At 42.6% G+C, this 17,402-nt stretch overlaps 2 protein-coding genes across 2 annotated transcripts; one reads left to right on the top strand and one right to left on the bottom strand.

Annotated features, from left to right (window-relative positions):
• Nucleotides 1–2,431: 2,431 nt before the first annotated feature.
• On the top strand, nucleotides 2,432–6,007 carry rpl5a (ribosomal protein L5a). Its single transcript, XM_085379102.1, has 8 exons — nucleotides 2,432–2,497; nucleotides 2,814–2,883; nucleotides 2,976–3,091; nucleotides 3,173–3,307; nucleotides 3,409–3,611; nucleotides 4,883–5,060; nucleotides 5,631–5,719; nucleotides 5,854–6,007. The coding sequence occupies exons 1-8, from the start codon at nucleotides 2,495–2,497 to the stop codon at nucleotides 5,954–5,956; spliced, it is 897 nt and encodes a 298-aa protein (XP_085235228.1). The 5' UTR covers nucleotides 2,432–2,494; the 3' UTR covers nucleotides 5,957–6,007.
• A 155-nt stretch (nucleotides 6,008–6,162) lies between these two features.
• dipk1aa (divergent protein kinase domain 1Aa) lies at nucleotides 6,163–16,740 on the bottom strand. The gene is made up of 6 exons (XM_085377323.1): nucleotides 16,462–16,740; nucleotides 11,064–11,198; nucleotides 10,824–10,931; nucleotides 9,203–9,379; nucleotides 8,985–9,116; nucleotides 6,163–8,895 (listed from the first exon to the last, which is right to left on the bottom strand). The coding sequence occupies exons 1-6, from the start codon at nucleotides 16,513–16,515 to the stop codon at nucleotides 8,215–8,217; spliced, it is 1,287 nt and encodes a 428-aa protein (XP_085233449.1). The 5' UTR covers nucleotides 16,516–16,740; the 3' UTR covers nucleotides 6,163–8,214.
• Between the last annotated feature and the right edge of the window lie 662 nt (nucleotides 16,741–17,402).

Raw genomic sequence — 17,402 nt, 5'->3', positions numbered from 1 at the left:
ATTTTAAAGCATGTAGGAAAAATGCTCTGATTAATCAAACGGTCTCAGCTGACGTTGATAACTTTCCTGCTCCAGCCTAAAATCAATTTCTTTCCACACACGCAAAGAAGGGAGGCTGCTTCGCTTTGCTTTGATGCGCACTGAGTTTTGCAACTGGTGTCAGGTGCTGATTTTCTCTGCGTTGCTCCTGATATTCTGACTCTTATCTGCGTTACTTGCCGTGTCCGAATGCGTTCCACGTCCATGAACTCTGCGGATGACATCAGATTAATCACAGCAGAGTAACACCATAGGCGGGGCACTGCTTTGCTCTTTGGAAATAGGTGGTTTCACATGGTGGGATGGAATCTTTTGCTGCTCTGGCTGCTCACGTCCCCCTCAGTAACAGCTGATGACTGTCTGCTCACTCATCATATGGCGTCACTGATACTCCACCTCACTTTTACAATGTGACTGAATTATAAATAGAGATCTTGGAGTGAATATGAAATAATAGCTGCTGTTTTGCATTTACACGTCAATAATGACACTATTATAAATATTGAGGGTATTACCTAACTTGCCTCACAGCAAGTGGGATTTTCTCAGCATTGTAGCATTCTTTAAGCTCTTGATCACTTTTATTTGACATTTGTTTTACAACATAATGTTAAGTTGACTTCATTAGCCACATTCCTTCTCATAAAGAAAGGAAGAGCTTTTTATTCACCGGAAACAAAGATGGAAATACACAAATAAAAAAGAGAAAAACCATTTTGGTCACAAATTCCATTTAGAGTTTTCCGCTGGACGGAACGTTGCCCTCGTTGTGATAGATAAAAATGTTCAAATTTCCATTTTTCTGAGCTCTTTGAGCATTTATCAGCCATGTTTGCCTTCACTGAGTCTGAGAGTTCAATGCTGACCCTGGAAACAGCTGTTGAGGTGAAGAAAATCCCACTAGTGGGTCCATATAGTCAGGAGGAGCTTTTGAATGTATTGTGCTTGTTTTGGGAAAGGAAATGTAAAGTTAGGGCAGTGAGGGTCAAACCAGCATCTGGAGCGGTGATAATACAAGAAAAGAAAAAAGCAGAGAAGCAACATTATTCTGGCATCTCTTTACTTGTCATTTTTACAAGGAAAATTTACAAGTTCCAGTAACAGCCCACAGACCTTCCAGGTACAGAAGTGCTTATTTCCGGACAATAGCTCCACGACTGCCAAGGAAAAGTGAAAGATTTCTCTTACAATATACTACAAGTGAAGGACTCAACGCCCATAGCAGTGAAAACTGAAGTCAGAGGAGCCTAAAAAGCAGACTGTGAGGCCTGAACACTAATGTCAGAGAGGTTAAATGAGGCCACACAAACTGCATGTGCACACTGGGCTGCCAGCTCATCTACCTTAGATTCTGATTCAGCTTTCAGACATTGTGACCTCTCTGGGGACTGAGAGTCCACCCTCCCGGCAGACTCGTTTCCAGCTCGATGCATCAACATTGTATTGCGTGTCTTGATTTCACCATCGTGGAGGATGTGTCACCAAAAATGTGCTATCACATCAGACGCTTGGCGTCACAGAGTGTATGTGGACAGCACATGCGCAGGGCTGCTGTGGCCCTGCGCATGTCACCTCAAAGCTTTTCCTATTTTCTTCTTTTCTCTGTGTAAATTTAAAATCCTGACACACTGCAAATGTCATCCTGCTTTCTACGGCGTTGGTTTAAAATGTAATAATCTCTTATAGATCTAATGAAAGATTTTTCTCAGGTATATTTAACTTAAATGTGCCGCTTTTATTCAAATTGGGAAGCACTTTAACTATGCTTTTTAAAAATGCAATCAAAATGAAGTTATTATTATTATCCATCCATTTTCTACCACCTATCTGGGATCAGTTTGTGGGGACAGCACCTCAACAGAGAAGGCTAGACTTCTCTCACCCCAGCCACCTCCTTCCAGCTCATCCAGGGAGGATGCTGAGACCTTCCCAAGCCAGACAAGTCCTAAGTCTGCCCACAGCAGGACATGTCCGGACTGCCTCACTTAGAGGCATGCAGGAGGCATCCTGGTCAGATGCCTGACTCAACTTAACTGACTCGTTTTAATGTGGGGGGAAAAGCACTTCTACTCCCTCTGATCCCTCTGGAATGACCAAGGTACTCACCCTCCTTATTCTAAGTGGATTATTAATTACAAAAATGATTAATTGAATATTAATTTATATAATTAAAACATTTAATAAAAAATAATATATTTGCCATTTTAATTCATTAATGACACAACAGTTATTTAATGATCTATGTGATGTATTTGTGGCCCTCCACAGACCTGTGCTCTCCGTGTAGCTGCTGCCCTCTGTTGGCCTGTGCTGTTTGTCTCCGGTGCAGCAGGGGGCGCTGCCAACCCGCGACGCTCCGTGGAAAACCCCCCCAAAGATAGCGACATCAGACTTCCGTGTCCCGGAGTCCGCTAGTTAGTGCAGGAGGGGAAAGAAAAAGAAAAAATACCCCAAAATGGTGAGTGGATAAAGCTCATATACACCGGGTGGAGACGGTTTGAGTTTGTGGAGGTGTGTTTGTAGTTAGATGAGTGTCTAAAGCGGTTTGAGGGACAGATGGAGCTGGATATTTGCGGCTTGTCGGGCTGTTCCGGCCGGGTGAGCCGCTCGGCTCCAGCGTGGCGATTCATGGCTGCTGAAACCTCAGCTGACCTCCTCGTGGAGACTTACTCCGAGCGGTTAAACAGCTTTTGTGCCCATAGGGACAACTGGAGGCTTGATACTTATGGTATTTTCTGCTTCTGCTGACATGTTGCTTCTTCGTCTCTTCTCAGGGTTTCGTCAAAGTGGTGAAGAACAAGGCCTACTTCAAGCGCTACGAAGTCAAATTCAGGAGGAGGAGAGGTAAAAGTCAACATGAATTGCACATAGGCTCAGATCCCCTTTCTATGGAGCATACGCCATTAAACCACATGCTGTTACTTATTATTTGACAGAGGGGAAAACCGACTATTTTGCCCGCAAACGCTTGGTTGTGCAGGACAAGAACAAGTACAACACCCCCAAGTACCGGATGATTGTCAGGTTCTCCAACAGGGACATCTGCTGCCAGGTCAGTGACAGAAAGACTCAAACTTGAGAGGTCACGTGTTTTTAAGCAGCTGTCTTATCTTGCTATGTCTGCGTTGTCCAGATTGCCTACGCGAAGATTGAGGGAGACCATATCGTTTGTGCTGCTTACTCTCATGAGCTGGCCAAGTATGGTATCACAGTGGGCCTTACAAACTATGCTGCTGCTTACTGCACCGGGCTGCTGCTGGCTCGCAGGGTAAGCGTGCGCACAAACACACACACATATGTTGCCATACATTGGAGCAGATTTATGTTTTTGCACATCCTCTCATACGCCTTCATCCTCCTCCTCCCTAGCTACTGCAAAAGTTCGGCATGGACCAGGTGTACGAGGGCCAGGTGGAGGTGACGGGAGATGAGTTCAACGTAGAGAGCGTGGATGGACAACCAGGCGCCTTCACGTGTTATCTGGACGCAGGTCTGGCCAGAACCACTACAGGGAACAAGGTGTTTGGAGCATTAAAGGGGGCGGTGGACGGTGGACTTGCCATTCCTCACAGGTCAGTATGATGTCAGAGTTGCACTCGGGTGGACTTTTTTTGCAGCTTCACTCCTGCAGTAAACATGCGCAGAAACAGGAATGTGTGCATGTTTTTCTTTGAGACATTTTTACAATCGCATATTTCCAGTTAGAGTTTACGTGGTTATTCGCTGGTCTCCGTCCAGCTAAAGTTTGTCCGTTTAGTTTGCTGGTGCATCTCTGCTTCTCGATGATGATAAAAAGCACGCTGAGCAAAATGTAGTTGGTCCTTCATTTGCATTAGCTGATGTTTACTGTCCTTTTCAAGACGGGGCTGAGAGAAGCAGGATGGGACCGTTTTTAGGATTTGCCATTAGGTGGTAGTTCCAGGTTCTGGGTACTTTTTAGTACCTGCTTGGGCGTGGTTTCAAGTGATCTGAGGCGTGTGACGCAAACAGATTGCATGCCACTGATTGGCTAGTCAGTAGTGTCATACCATGAGTCATGAGAGTTACTCCCTCACGAAAATCAAAGCCACTATTGTTGAAACCCGGCAATGAGGAAAATGGCTGCACAAAAACCCCCCACTGTAGTCCCTAAGACTGACAAAATGCCATATACCGAGCATCAGGTGTACGTACCATCACCACAACATCCTCTGTTGTTGTTGTTGTGTCGCATACAAATGAGGTCACAGACTTTTGGACGTGCTGCTCTGACGACCCAACACACAATACACACGATTTATACTTCTGCGTCACATCTACTTTGTAACTTGCACCATAGCCAGTGACCATTTATAACCTTAATTGGGGCGTAACACGACATGCACCACCTGAGAAATGTAACTACACGTCGGGGGAGATGCATGGCATGGAAAGTTCCCATGTAGGGAGAAAAGGGATTTCTGGTTACTAGGCAAAGTCAAAATCAAACTTGAGGTGGTTTTGTAATGGGAAAAGAGCAGAACTGAGTCAAGCCCAGTAGGTAATAGTGGGAAATGGCTAAAAGATCACTGGCAAAAGTCTACATCAGGCCTTGCGGTCGCTGCCTGTGAGAAGGCAAAGTTGGAGCAGCAGCAACCATCTCAGCACTCACTGGTAAAACGCTGCCCCCTGATGGCGACAGTTCAACTTCACAGAGGTTGATTACAAAAAGCAGCTGTAACACGTTGTTCCACAACAAAGAACAGAACTACCTTGAACCTTGTGTTTTTGTTTTGTCTGGTTTTTGTTTAGTTTTTTAAACTTGATTCTTCAGAGGCGTCTTTTAATAGCCCAACTCAGTTTCTTCACACTTTCTGTTTTTTAGTCTGAAACGTTTCCCCGGCTACGACACAGAGAGTAAAGAGTTCAACGCAGAGGTGCATCGGAAACACATCATGGGCATGAACGTGGCCGACTACATGTCCTACCTGATGGAGGAGGACGAGGACGCCTACAAGAAACAGTTCTCGCGCTTCATCAAGAACGGAGTCACTCCAGACATGGTAACATAACACTTGCTGTGTGATTTTTACGAACACGGCCTGAACAGATTCTGTTAGCTAGTTTCGTGTCTGCTTAAATCATGTAATGTTGAGGTGACACTCTCAGATGCATTTAAGATTTGGTTTCCTGTTTCCAGTACTCGAAGTGGTGTTCAACTCAGTGATGCAGAAAAAGCTTGACCGCAATTATTTTTGGCACTATATAAAAATAAAGAAAAGTCTGACCTGTTATGTATCATGTAGATGAACATTTCCTCTGCAATTTGATCATTTGGTGATGTTTACATCAACATAATTTAAATATTGCTTGCATGTCAAATATCTAATTTGAATGCATCAAATGCAAACAGGAAACTTGAACTCATAGCAGTGATGATCTCACAAAGATCCAGTATGGGCTTCTCTACATGTAGACTGTATTGAATTAGTATATCAATTCAATACCCCCTCCCCTCTTTCCGGTGACAATGTCGTCTGATGTTTCCTGTTATTTTTTTCAAGAGAAACGACAATCTATTAGGTACACAATGAACAGCTTTGTCATTAATTAAATTCCTGTTTTGTTTTCAGGTCGAAGAAATGTACAAAAAAGCACACGCCGCCATCAGAGCGAACCCCGTACACCAAAAGAAACCCAAAAAAGACGTCAAGAAGAAGAGGTGAGTTGACAGTCACCATCGTGGAACAATAACTGCTCTTATTTCATGCCAAATCGAGGCCAAAGTAGTTACTTTTTCTCTCGTGTGGTGAATGTTAATGGAGTTGTTTTTTGTCGTCGTCTCTTTCCGGGCAGGTGGAATCGCGCCAAGTTATCTCTGGCACAGAGGAAGGACCGCGTCGCCCAGAAAAAGGCCAGCTTCTTACGAGCGCAAGAGCAAGAAGAAGGGGACGGTTAGGGCCTCTGCAGAGAAAATGCAGCTCACATTGCAGACAAATAAATTTATTTGAAACTCACGCCGTCTCTGTCCTGTGTCACGAGTATTATGAGTCGCTCCTTTCCCTCAAGTTAGACTCGTAATTACTCATCTGTTATCATGTTTGAACCACAATGGTGTCTGTTAACTGACAGGACTGAAATACTCAAAAGGAAACAGTGCAGTGGTATGCATTTTAATTGTGCAAAATCATGCTGTTTTGTTTTGTTTTTCTTTATTTCTAAGTAAACTTTTTTTTTTTTTTTTAAGTTTCCAAACTCAGCAGCAGTCTGATCTGCGTTGTAGTGGCTTAACACATCCAGCTGTATTAAGTTCATTTCAGTAACATGTGACAAGTCATGGAAAACCTTTTGCACAGCATGACACGTGAGCACAAGATTTTATATTTTGCACAAACTGTAAACATTCATAAAAAGGACCAGCATGAACTCTATGGCACTGTGATGTGAAAATCCATAAATAATGCCGTACGTTACCACAAATGCTCTTTTCAATGGAAAATACAAACGGCAAACATTCACAAATTAAATACATTAGTTTTTTGGGTGGGTCAGTGATGCAGCAGTGACTTCACAAGTGGGAGATGCACATTGATAAGATAAGCCAGACTTCTGTGGATACCTTCACATCGGCCATACAGGATACTGTCTCAGTCTATCATGCAGATGAGTGACATTTTTTAAAAATCCAGCACTAAGACAAGACTTGGAATGTATCGCTAAACCTTTAGATTGTGTTTGGAGGACCAAAATCAACAACCTGCATTTAAAAAAAACAACCTGTTGAATCAATTGTGCTGCCCCACTGTGGTGAGCCCCGGTGAATAAGGGAAAATCCAAAAGTAGCTTCTTTAAGACAAACAATAAAGGTTGGAAGGAATCTAGAGAAATCTCTGTTCAACAGCTTGCTGAGGTAGTACTGAATCGTACAGTACTACTTATTATCAGTATACTATTAAAAAAGTAAAATCAGCATGATAGTATGTGGGTATAAATCCAAATGGCATGGGTAACCTGCACATCTGTGAAGGCACCATTAATGCTGAACATTATTCCCAGGTTTTCCCTACAAAGGCCTTGCTTATCTCAGATGACGCCAAACTCCATTCTATGTGCATCTAAACAGCTGGCTACATAGAAAGTGCATTATTGTACTTTATTGAGCCCCGTGGGGAAATTGCTCTCTGCATTTAACCCATTCACTCAGTGAAGCAGTGGGCAGCCATTGGGCGCCCGGGGAGCAGTGTGTAGGGACGGTACCTTGCTCAGGGGTACCTCAGGGTAGCTGTTAAGGGGAATCGAACCCCCGACCTTCCGATCATGGGGCAACCACTCTACCTACTGAGCTATCCCTACATAGAACTAACCTGCACGGATTCAAGACCTGTCACCCATTTAAAACATCTGGTATATAAAATTACAGCATCTGCGCTGGTCTCCTCTACTGCAATTAGTAGCTCCACAGTATAATGCTTTGCACATTTGGCTAACGAGTGAAAGATCGACACAAATCCCTGTAGGATTGCGTCAGGAAGGACATCCGGTGTATAGTCCCGACTTTTTGACAATTGTATGAAACGCATGCACTGTTGCACTTGGTGACACATTCTTTTGTGATAACACACATAAGAACTATGATTTATTTTTGCTTCTGTGTAGATTTAGTTATGTTTCTAGAAGTGCTGATCGTCCACCGAATGAGTAGTAATATGTGAAAACTCTTGTTTAGACACTACAGCACAGTTTGGGTTTTTAGGTCGGTTTAAGTCCTTTGTTAAAAGTCCACCCTTATCCTAAACTCCCTCAAGTTCTAGGTTTTAATATGAAATTGTGGTATTGATGTTCATTGATTTTACAATCATTATTTTACCAGCGTAGTGCGCACTCATCAGCATGATTTTTTGTGGCAAAAACAGCAATTCAGTCTCTCGGCTTTTGAGACTTTCAGTAAAAACTACAAGTATTTTCTTTTCCAGCAGTGCTATCATGACATTCCACTGTAGTGAACAATACAATACACAATGTGTGTTTCTATGAGCGTGACTGACGGTAACATGCAGTCATTTAATCATTTAAAATAAGTTTTTCCGGCCTCCAGCTTCATCCATATGTGTGACCGTTCCTAAGTGTTAGTTAAAAATGACTTTAATAAGTTTGCTACTCTTACATCACAGCCTATTTTATACCCATTTCCTCCTTCAGAGTGACTTCCCCTCCTTGTCACGAGTCCTTGGTGTGTGAGATCTGTTTCCACAGCAGGGCTTTCAGGTTGTTGAGGATAAGTGAGTGCTCCATGTTCATCTGTCCAGCATTACCTTTGAGAGCCATGCAGGCATATAGCTGCCTCTCGAGCTCCTCTCTCATCTCTGATGGCGCCCCCCGCAGGAGGTAGTCCTTCAGCGCTTCGCAAGACTTCGCCAAGTTTGGCCTGAATGGCTCCTCCCTGCATCGCCTCTCTGACAAATCGCAGGATGTGTGGCAGTCTGCCCCGTAAATGCAGTCGGCATCTGTTTCGCACTTCAGTGCTCGCATGGTGCGCCTGAACTCCTCCTCAGAAACCACTGCTTGGGTGTTAGTCAGACGGAGCTCATGGCGGTCAGTGTAACCAAAGTGTGCCGCAGTGAGGTCGCAGATCAGAAAGCTCCCGTAGGTGCCGTGAAAGATGTCCTCCACGAGCTCCAGCAGGCCCATGGAGATCTTAGCTTTGCGAGGCCAGGAGGGGGTGAACCACTGGTCCATGGAGCGCTGCAAAGCACTAGGAACCCAAGAAACAAGAGGCCAAGGCAGAGATAAACCGTACAGGGGTCCATAGGGAACACGCTCCGTCATGTAGAGATCCCCGCAGTAGCCGATGAGACGAGGAGTGTGTCCTCTGTCCTGGAGCAGCAGACCCAGCAGCACCTCAGAGAACAGAGCACGAAAGTGCCTTAACATCAAGCCTCAGAAAACTGTTCTCCACTGTTAATTATATTATTATGAACTTATGATACCTCATCCATTTGCAGGAGGGCCCATGTAGAGCGGGCTTCTGGCAGTGACACCCGTCCATCCCTGTTGCCATCGGCGACAGAGAGGATTTGGCTGACGAGGCTAACAAGGTTCGCGTGTTCTCCAAGCTTGGACTGGTGGATAGAGAATGAGAGAAGCTGTTTCAGGCTAAATCACAGATTTAGTTTCATCGCAACTTTTATGACTTGACCTCTTTTACCTTGAGGTGATTAAAGACCATCTCTTTAAACTTCTCCACTGAGGTGCCTCTCGTAGGCTTGTCAAACACTGGGGTTTCCCTCCGTGGCTCTGGTTCCTCACCCAGCTCATAGTGCACAACCTCCCCCAGCTTACAGTGGATGATCCCATCGTGGTCTCCCCAGCTTCCTGTGTATACCTAATGAAAAGCAGAATGGGATAATTGACCGATCACTCATCTTTATCCTTTGCTAATGAGAACTCATATAAGAATAAACTTTTCATGTAACTCTCAGAAAAAAGAAATTCTTTAATATTCTACAGAGGTCTCAAAAGTTGATTCTGTTCATCTGGACGTAGCGTTTTCAGTGGGAGAAACGTTTCATCACTCATCCAAGTGACTTCTTCAGTCTCAGCTGACTGCAGGTTTCCCCAATCTTATCATTGTAAGATGGCGAAAGATGTACCCTTAGGTCCCCTCCTTGATTCAGAGATGGTCTTTCCCTTTTCACATAAGGGTAAGGTTACATCCTTCGCCATATTATAGTGCTGTGATTGCAGCCATTCCCCAACTCTCTGTGAATGGAACTCATGGCCATTGATCAGTGGTTGTTGATCAATGGTCATGAAAATTTGCATAATTATGATGAAGGAACTGACCTCCCAGCCCATTGTTCCTTCAGTGGTACTAGTTTCAGTCATTATGCAAATGCACTGTTTATAAGATTGGGGAAACCTGCAGTCAGCTGAGACTGAAGAAGTCACTTGGATGAGTGATGAAATGTTTCTCCCACTGAAAACGCTACGTCCAGATGAACAGAATCAACTTTTGGAGATCTACATACCTGGATGATTGAGCATGCATCAAGAAGATTCTACAGAGCTAATAAATCTAAAAAATAGCTACAATTGCAAATTCTTTAAATGTTTCTATGTATAAAAAATGGCTGTAGAGAAATGTTCCACAACAGAAAAAAAATGTAAAAAATACCCTGCAAGAAAAATAGTTACTAGGTGAGCTAACAGAGGCTAATAGAAGCTGACAGAGGCTAACAGTGGCAATAAAATCTGTGCTTACTGACAAAAAGTCCAGGATATCTTCAACAAGTTGACTCAGTATCACTGTCATCGGTCAAAAGTGAACTCCACTGTATCGACTGTATTGGACTCTTGTCACAACGTTTTATAGCCTCCTCCAAAGTAAATACAGGTGGGCCGCTAGCCTATTGACTGCTTGCTGTGGTAAACGGGGCCGACAGCCTACACTCATTACAAATGAACGTCCTGAGTTTTTGAGGTGACATTGAGGGTAAAAACATAAAAATACTGCACATTTTTTAAATTAATTTTTTATTAATAATTCATTATTATGTGTTGGTTTTCTAACAGTGTTTAGAAAAATGTTTATATACAGAAACAGTGGAAGAAACATGTCGGCCCATGGCAGCAGTTATGGAGTAGAGTCTAAATTTGACGTATTTGTTTGTCTTGGCTGACTAAAACCTGTTTGTCCTACAGCAACCAGCTAGGTTTGTTCATTTCAACTGGGTGTGTTAAGAAAACAGAAGTCATGTATTGACATCTACCAGTGAGATTTTACACACAGTAATCTACTGTAAATGGAAAGTACAGTGGTCGCCTACCTGGTTGTTTGGCAGTGTTGACAGACACCTGCCCATGTACAGTGTTTCCTTGTCGCACAGACTACTGCAAGCAGACCCATCGATGATCCCCCTCCTGTATTTATCACACTTTAACAAAAAAGAAGAACACAATTATTATTCTAACACGGGTGACATTTTCTTAATAGCCACAAAGATTTCTGAGACAAGTTCTTGCAATTTTCAAACCACGGTCTCTTCTAAACTACTGCAGTCACTCACAATGGCATTCTTGCACTCGTGTCCTCTGCACAGCTCTGTGTAGGCGGAGTATTGCACATAGAACACCCAGCTCCCCACCAGCACAGTCAGCCATGTCAGGAACAGGTAGTTCACCCGCACAAAGGAGATCCGAGCCTGTGAGTGGAGAGTTGAAACAAAACTGCGTTGATGGATCCAGATCTGGAAACTCTACAGTACCAAGGTCCCGGCAGTTCATTTTGTTATGAACCTGCATTTCTTTGTATTGGGATTACCTGGATTAACGTGTTAGACAACCATGGATTTGATCTAATCACACAGCTTTGATCACATAAAAGGTTATTATAGTGAGAGTTGGGGACTCTCACCAGTACCAACCAGTACCTTGTCCAGTAACAAGGTACTGGTTGTGTGGTTTATTGCTAGGTGCAACAATAGCTCATTAAGCCAGAAAATGTTTTTTAGAGTTGGGAGTCCCATTCTTTCAGCGCGACATACCATTTTAGTTGTGGCTGGTAACAGCTTACTGCTTGAGTCACAGGATGCACACATCACATGTCTTACAATGCCCCTTTGAGCAGACGTCCTGTTATTTCTGTGACACGGTGAAAGTTAATGCAGTTATTTGCCATCGTGATAAAAATCAGGCAGAGTGAAACTTCTGAAGAAAACTACACTACAAAAAAACAGTAGTGTTGTCCATGCCAGTATTATACCATGGACACCAGATATCAATATTTTACTAAATAAATTAAAATACTCAGGGAGTACTCCAAAGAAGAAGGCTAATCTCATGCACGACCATCCTGAGATTAGCCAAACAAACTTACATTAAATCAGCTCAAGTGAAAGTACAACATTGGACACACTTAGCTACACAGAGCTACCTCCTAATTCAGAGCTAGCTAATGGCTCAAGGACTAAAAATATAACACCTTCCTTAGATCCATAAAAAAAAATTTTCTTATTCTGTGACCGATTGGAACTTGTGGTGATGATATGGTTGCTCAGAGCTCGTGGGTGTTGCACATTCACAACCACTTTTAATCGCAGAGCGATTGCACAGATTGCCAGATTGCCAGATAGGAAGCAACTTTTCTGCAAACAGCTGCAGCCTGACTTGGACTGACTGCAAAATATTGCTGTCTGATTTATAAATGCAGACAGATTGGCAACATGCTGCCATCAGTCTGAATGAGTCTTTGTCAGTAAACACAATTCGAGAGGACTTGAGTCAGCTGGCTGCTTGTGAGCCGGTTATATTTCTATAGAACAGGAAGGCTGCTGAATGCAAATGTAATGTGAATTTCTTTTAAAAATGAATTTGAGTCTATGCAGACTTCAACAGATACGTGATTTTAAAGGATTTATCACAGTTAATTGATGTATTATTAGTAATAGATTGCACTTAATTGCCAACTTGGTCCCGTTCAATCATAGACTATCTCACAATAATTATGGCTGGTTTTAGTGAGTATTGGTATTCTTGCCAATCTTATTGTGATAAAACAGACACTGACAAAGTTCAACTTTGAGGGCACAGTTTGCAAAACTAGATAAATATAATAATAATATTGTATTGTGTGAAGCATGGTGATGATATTGTATCATGTGGTATCTGGTGATTTTCACCTCTAATGGAATAAAAAACTGAACTGAAATTAACCAAATCAGAAACAAAAACAGCTGCAGTTGTTGAAAACAGGAAGAAAGATCAAGTTAAATGCCAAGTTAGTCATACAGTCCAGCTGTACATACAGAAAGTAACTATTTGCTTCATTACCAACCTATAGCAGTGTTATATTTGCATCTCTGCGAGGCTACACTTATAAAGAGTGGTGCTTTGAGTTAAAGTGTAACTTTAGCAGGCAACAATAAAAACAATAACATGGCAATGATTTGCAGCTATAACTTTGACCTTGTTTGAAACCCTAGTTTAGTATGCAAACATACTCCAACATACTAAATACTGATGTTGTGGTGCTGAAGTCAGAGGATCGCAAAAGTCCCTGGGAGGGGTAACATGAAGTTTTTGTGTCAATAATTCGTTAATTTGTTCTTTGGTCACTGTGGCCAAAGGTTGCTAAGCCAACTATCATGGCAATCCACACAACACAGCTACACATTTCACCATCTCTTCTATGGCAGAAAAGTCTGCGGCCTTATCAAAGAGTCTCGAAGTAGAATTGTGAAAACTGTTGCGCTGAAGTCAGTTAATGAAATGATCCTCTCGGCAGCACACAGACTAAGAGAATAATTAAATAAAAGCAAGCAAAAAGATAAAGCAAAGAGGACTGTTGGAGGGCAGAGTGGAGCAGTGAAAAGAATTTAGGTCAGACTGCCTTCGTCGGCCACACTCCTCGACTTTTACCCAAACAAAACTGCAGTTAGTTTTCCCTCCGAGGACTGTAACTGCACTTGGGAGGATAAAGTAATTTTGCTTCTCTCTTTGATTGCATGGCAGGAACTGGTTATGTCGTGTGGGTTTTGGCAGCTTGGCGTGCCTCTCATTCAGCTTTAGCACTGTTTCCAAATCTCAGCAAAATACCCTGGCAGTGTGGCAGGCACCAAGTCAAAAGCCTTTTTATCTTTCATGTGCTATGATTACTGTAGTATGTAAACAGAGCAGAAGAACTCTCTGTTATGGGTTTATACACTCTGTGGGAGACATTAAAGCGTCTGATCCGCACTGACACACAGAAAGAGGGTCAAATTACTCTTAATTTGTATTCTTTTGAGATTTGAGGCATCTCGCGAAATATTTTTGCAAGGAGGTTAGGGTACGGGAAAATAACAAATTACCTGTCTCTCTAATTGGTGCATTTCATCAATCTGTTACTGACAACAGCAGGAGTTTATTTGAGCTTTAGCAGCTGCTTTTTAACAGAGCAGGACAGATGTCTCCTCTGCACGACTGCTTTGCTTTTAAACACCGTGTGCCCTGAAGAGATGACTAAATAGACAGTTGGCCTCCACGAAAGAGATAGAGATAAGGATAAAGAGTGAACATTGCTATCACATCTGAATGCCTTGGCATGTGTAGAGGCTCTTTGCAAAGGGAATTAACATTTCCTAAGTGCACACATGGAAATTAAAGGTTGGATACAGCCCAGCCCTCCATGGTCATGACAAGCAAGTGACTTTGAGTCATGCGTGCCTGTGAACTGTCTGTGGGGTGTGTGAAAGCTGAGCAGGACAGAGCTTAATCCTTCATCAAACCCTTTGGTCCCTTACAGTGTATCCTTTGCAATGACACCTGATATGTACTAAATGTCTTAACTAGGAAAACAATGCATAAACCTAACTGATGCCACGTATGAGGGTTAAAATGAGTCAAAAAGATGTTTATTACTATATTACTAATCACAAAGACAGGGACAGAGACTCCACATGTTTTGCAGTTGTATAGCAGCCTCAAGGTATAAATCAATAAAATAAACAAAACAAGATAAGTCAAATAAAATGACTAAGTGCTGAGAGCTGAATGACCTGTGCACGACTGAGCTAAGTGACAAAGCACAAAATCCATAGTGCAAGCTTTAGTGTCACTGTCTGTCAACAGATGGTCTCAGTTACCCAGACAAAAGGCCCATATCATGTAGAGGGGTTTGCGGTGATGGCCACTGTCATTTCATCCCACCTGAAATCCACAGAGCGTCTCAGGACGGAGCTGGCTCTCCTTGTCAGTTTTTGCCTCTAATCCCGCGTGACGCACTGAAGGTGGCTAATACTCCCTGATTGAAAACGTGTCTTTACGTGCTCAGTGAAGTCTTACTAAACTGGTTTTTAAATGTAGCAGGCTTTGACATCTGAGCTATTTGATTTCTGACAGCACAGTTCGGTCCAGGAGACATATATATGTCGGCTCTGCAGTAAACTGTGATGGCTTTGCTGAAACTTGCCCTGTAAGCTTGCTACCTGGAAGATAATAAGGAACACATTTTGCCGTGGTGGCTTTATGAGCATACAAATTCAAATTCAAATTCAAATTCAAATTTTATTTGTCACGTACACAGTCATACACAGTACGATATGTAGTGAAATGCTTGGACAACTGCTCGTGACCTAAAGAAAACAAAAAAGGAAAAGGCTATGAATAAGATAGGAAATAAATATGAAAAATTAAAAAGGGTAAATTTAACTAGGAAGGAATAGAATATAAATTAAGGTTAAAAATGAAATAACTGTACAACACAAATTAGAATGAAGGGTAAATTTAACTGGGAAGAATAAGATAAAGATAAATATATAAATTAAAGTTGAAAATAAAATAACTGTACAACAAAATACACAATACACAATATAGAACTATATAAGAATGTATGAAGAAATCTAAATATAAATAAATATATACACAATAACAGCAGCTGTACAAGTATTAACCGGAAATGAAGAATATAGTGACCAGTGTTGTGCAAAACCAAAGTCCAGAAAGTCCAGTGTGTGTGTAAGAACTGTATGTGTGGGTCAGTACTGTGTGGTGGTGTGATTGAGAGACCGTATCGCCTGCGGGTAGAAAGTTTCCTAGAAGTTCTTCTTGCTTTTTCTTAAAATTTGTGAGCCCGTTTGCATTTTTCACTGACCTTTTGTTTGAGATACATGGACATGGGGAGAAACTGATTTGAGTAGACCACAAATAGAACACATTTGCCTAATTGTTGTGCAAAATGTGCACACTGCATGCACAATATACAGTGAAAACACATGCAAAATCCTTTTTTTCTTCTAGGATCGATGTCCTCTCAGGCCTCAAAAAAACAACGCCAGGTACAGGATGACATGTTGCTTAGTAGCAACTGATCTCACTGAATTAAACCACGGGCCTACAGGAGACACTTGTTTACTGTAATTGGTTACTGGTTATAGCCAGATGAAATGAGCTGAGCTTGCCAACATGTTTCACACTTTGAGCTCAACATGTTTCAGCTTTCAGTAGACTGCATTAAACTGACGGTTGTGCATGTTGTAATGCAACAGCATTCTACCCTTTTTAAGAGCAAATGCAGCCCTCTCGCATAAGCTCCTTACGGTATTGAGAGAAGTTGCTGGCAGCTGCTCCTCAAATCAGAAGGTTCAACCCTTATTACCCAGCCCAAAGGAATTACTGCTGCCCTGGCACTGCTGAAGGCAAGGAAAAGACTGAGTGGAAGCCCTGGCATCTTTACAGTCAAAAACAAAGCAGTGCCAGGGCAACAATCCTATTGTTTCTAGAGCAGGCCCGCATTCATCAGGTATTTTGCATTTTGCATTCATCAGGTATTTTGATGTCCACACCGAGCAGCAAGAGGAGGTACCCGTTTACTGCCAGCTGTCAGTGTGATGTGGCACCACGGCGAGCTCAAACAATCCCACAGCATCACCTCATTTTTTTTAAAACTGCAATCCGCTTCACACAACAGATCCTGGGTAGCAATCTTACCTGAAAGTAGAAAGACTTCTTCACCCAGGCCCGTGGAAAAAGACCCTTCGCCATCACAAAAATAGATCATCTCAAGACGTGGACCTGGCTGTGGGGGATCATCCAAAAACCCATGGGACAAAGCGTGTTCAGCATCAAACGACGAACACAGAAAAATTATTACAGGTTATCCGATTTTAAGCTCAGATTGTCGGTTTGAGTTGACGGCGTGAGTCGCTCTGACGGCACACTTTGCCTGCGCCTGGGCTCTCTTTGCAGCAGCTGCTGAATTCCAACCAAAGCAACATAGTTGAAGCTGGGGAAAAACGCAGGTTCAGAGCGCAGGCGCAAACTCTACCAATAAGATGTGTGTGTTTTTTTTTTAAGTTTACACGTGATCCACTAATTTGACCAAAACTGCTGTCCAAGCCCACTCACCGAAGCCAGATCCCCTCTGCAGATAACGGCGAGTCAATATTGCGTGTTTGCGAAACTCCGGAGGTACAAGCGGATCAAGCCAGCAAGGAGGGGGAAGACAAACATCCGCTTCCTCCTTCAAAATAAAGGTTTTATTGTGGAGACGCTACACACAACTTCCGGCCAGGAGGTCTGATTAAAAATTACCTGTTAGCGTCATGTTATGTTGTAGCGCCATGAAGTGGTCGTACTTTGCACAAGTTTATCAAACATCGCGTCGTTAAACTTCTGATGTTTTTGAGTAAACATATTTTATATATAGAACGTCTCTCTTAGGCAGACATTAACGCATAACACCTCCAGAAAAACGTCGACTAAAATAATTTAAAAAATATGCTTCTTTAAGGGGCGGATATGTTTTGCTTACTAAATGCCCTGCCTACAATTTCAAATGTTTGAAAAAATGTGAGCGTCGCGGCACAGACAGCCAGCCGCAGTCGTTTAAGCTCTTCCCATAATGCACTCCCCGATCATCAGCGGGAAAC

The sequence above is a fragment of the Diplotaxodon limnothrissa genome, linkage group LG18 (genome assembly GCF_057381915.1).
Source record: "Diplotaxodon limnothrissa isolate DT_005_m linkage group LG18, D_limnothrissa_male_GT1.1, whole genome shotgun sequence".
Classification (NCBI taxonomy): domain Eukaryota; kingdom Metazoa; phylum Chordata; class Actinopteri; order Cichliformes; family Cichlidae; genus Diplotaxodon; species Diplotaxodon limnothrissa.
Note: the sequence above shows the minus strand (reverse complement) of the source record. Positions and strands in the feature narration are given on the sequence as shown.

Coding starts and splice junctions, on each gene's coding strand:
- rpl5a (XM_085379102.1), top strand. Junction 2,884..2,975: donor CAAATTCAGGAGGAGGAGAG/GTAAAAGTCAAC, acceptor ATTATTTGACAG/AGGGGAAAACCGACTATTTT. Junction 3,612..4,882: donor GGACTTGCCATTCCTCACAG/GTCAGTATGATG, acceptor TCTGTTTTTTAG/TCTGAAACGTTTCCCCGGCT.
- dipk1aa (XM_085377323.1), bottom strand. CDS start 16,515: ATGGCGAAGGGTCTTTTTCCACGGGCCTGGGTGAAGAAGTCTTTCTAC. Junction 11,199..16,461: donor AGAAGTCTTTCTACTTTCAG/GTAAGATTGCTA, acceptor CTCCACTCACAG/GCTCGGATCTCCTTTGTGCG. Junction 8,896..8,984: donor CCCTCCTGCAAATGGATGAG/GTATCATAAGTT, acceptor CTGTTCTCTGAG/GTGCTGCTGGGTCTGCTGCT.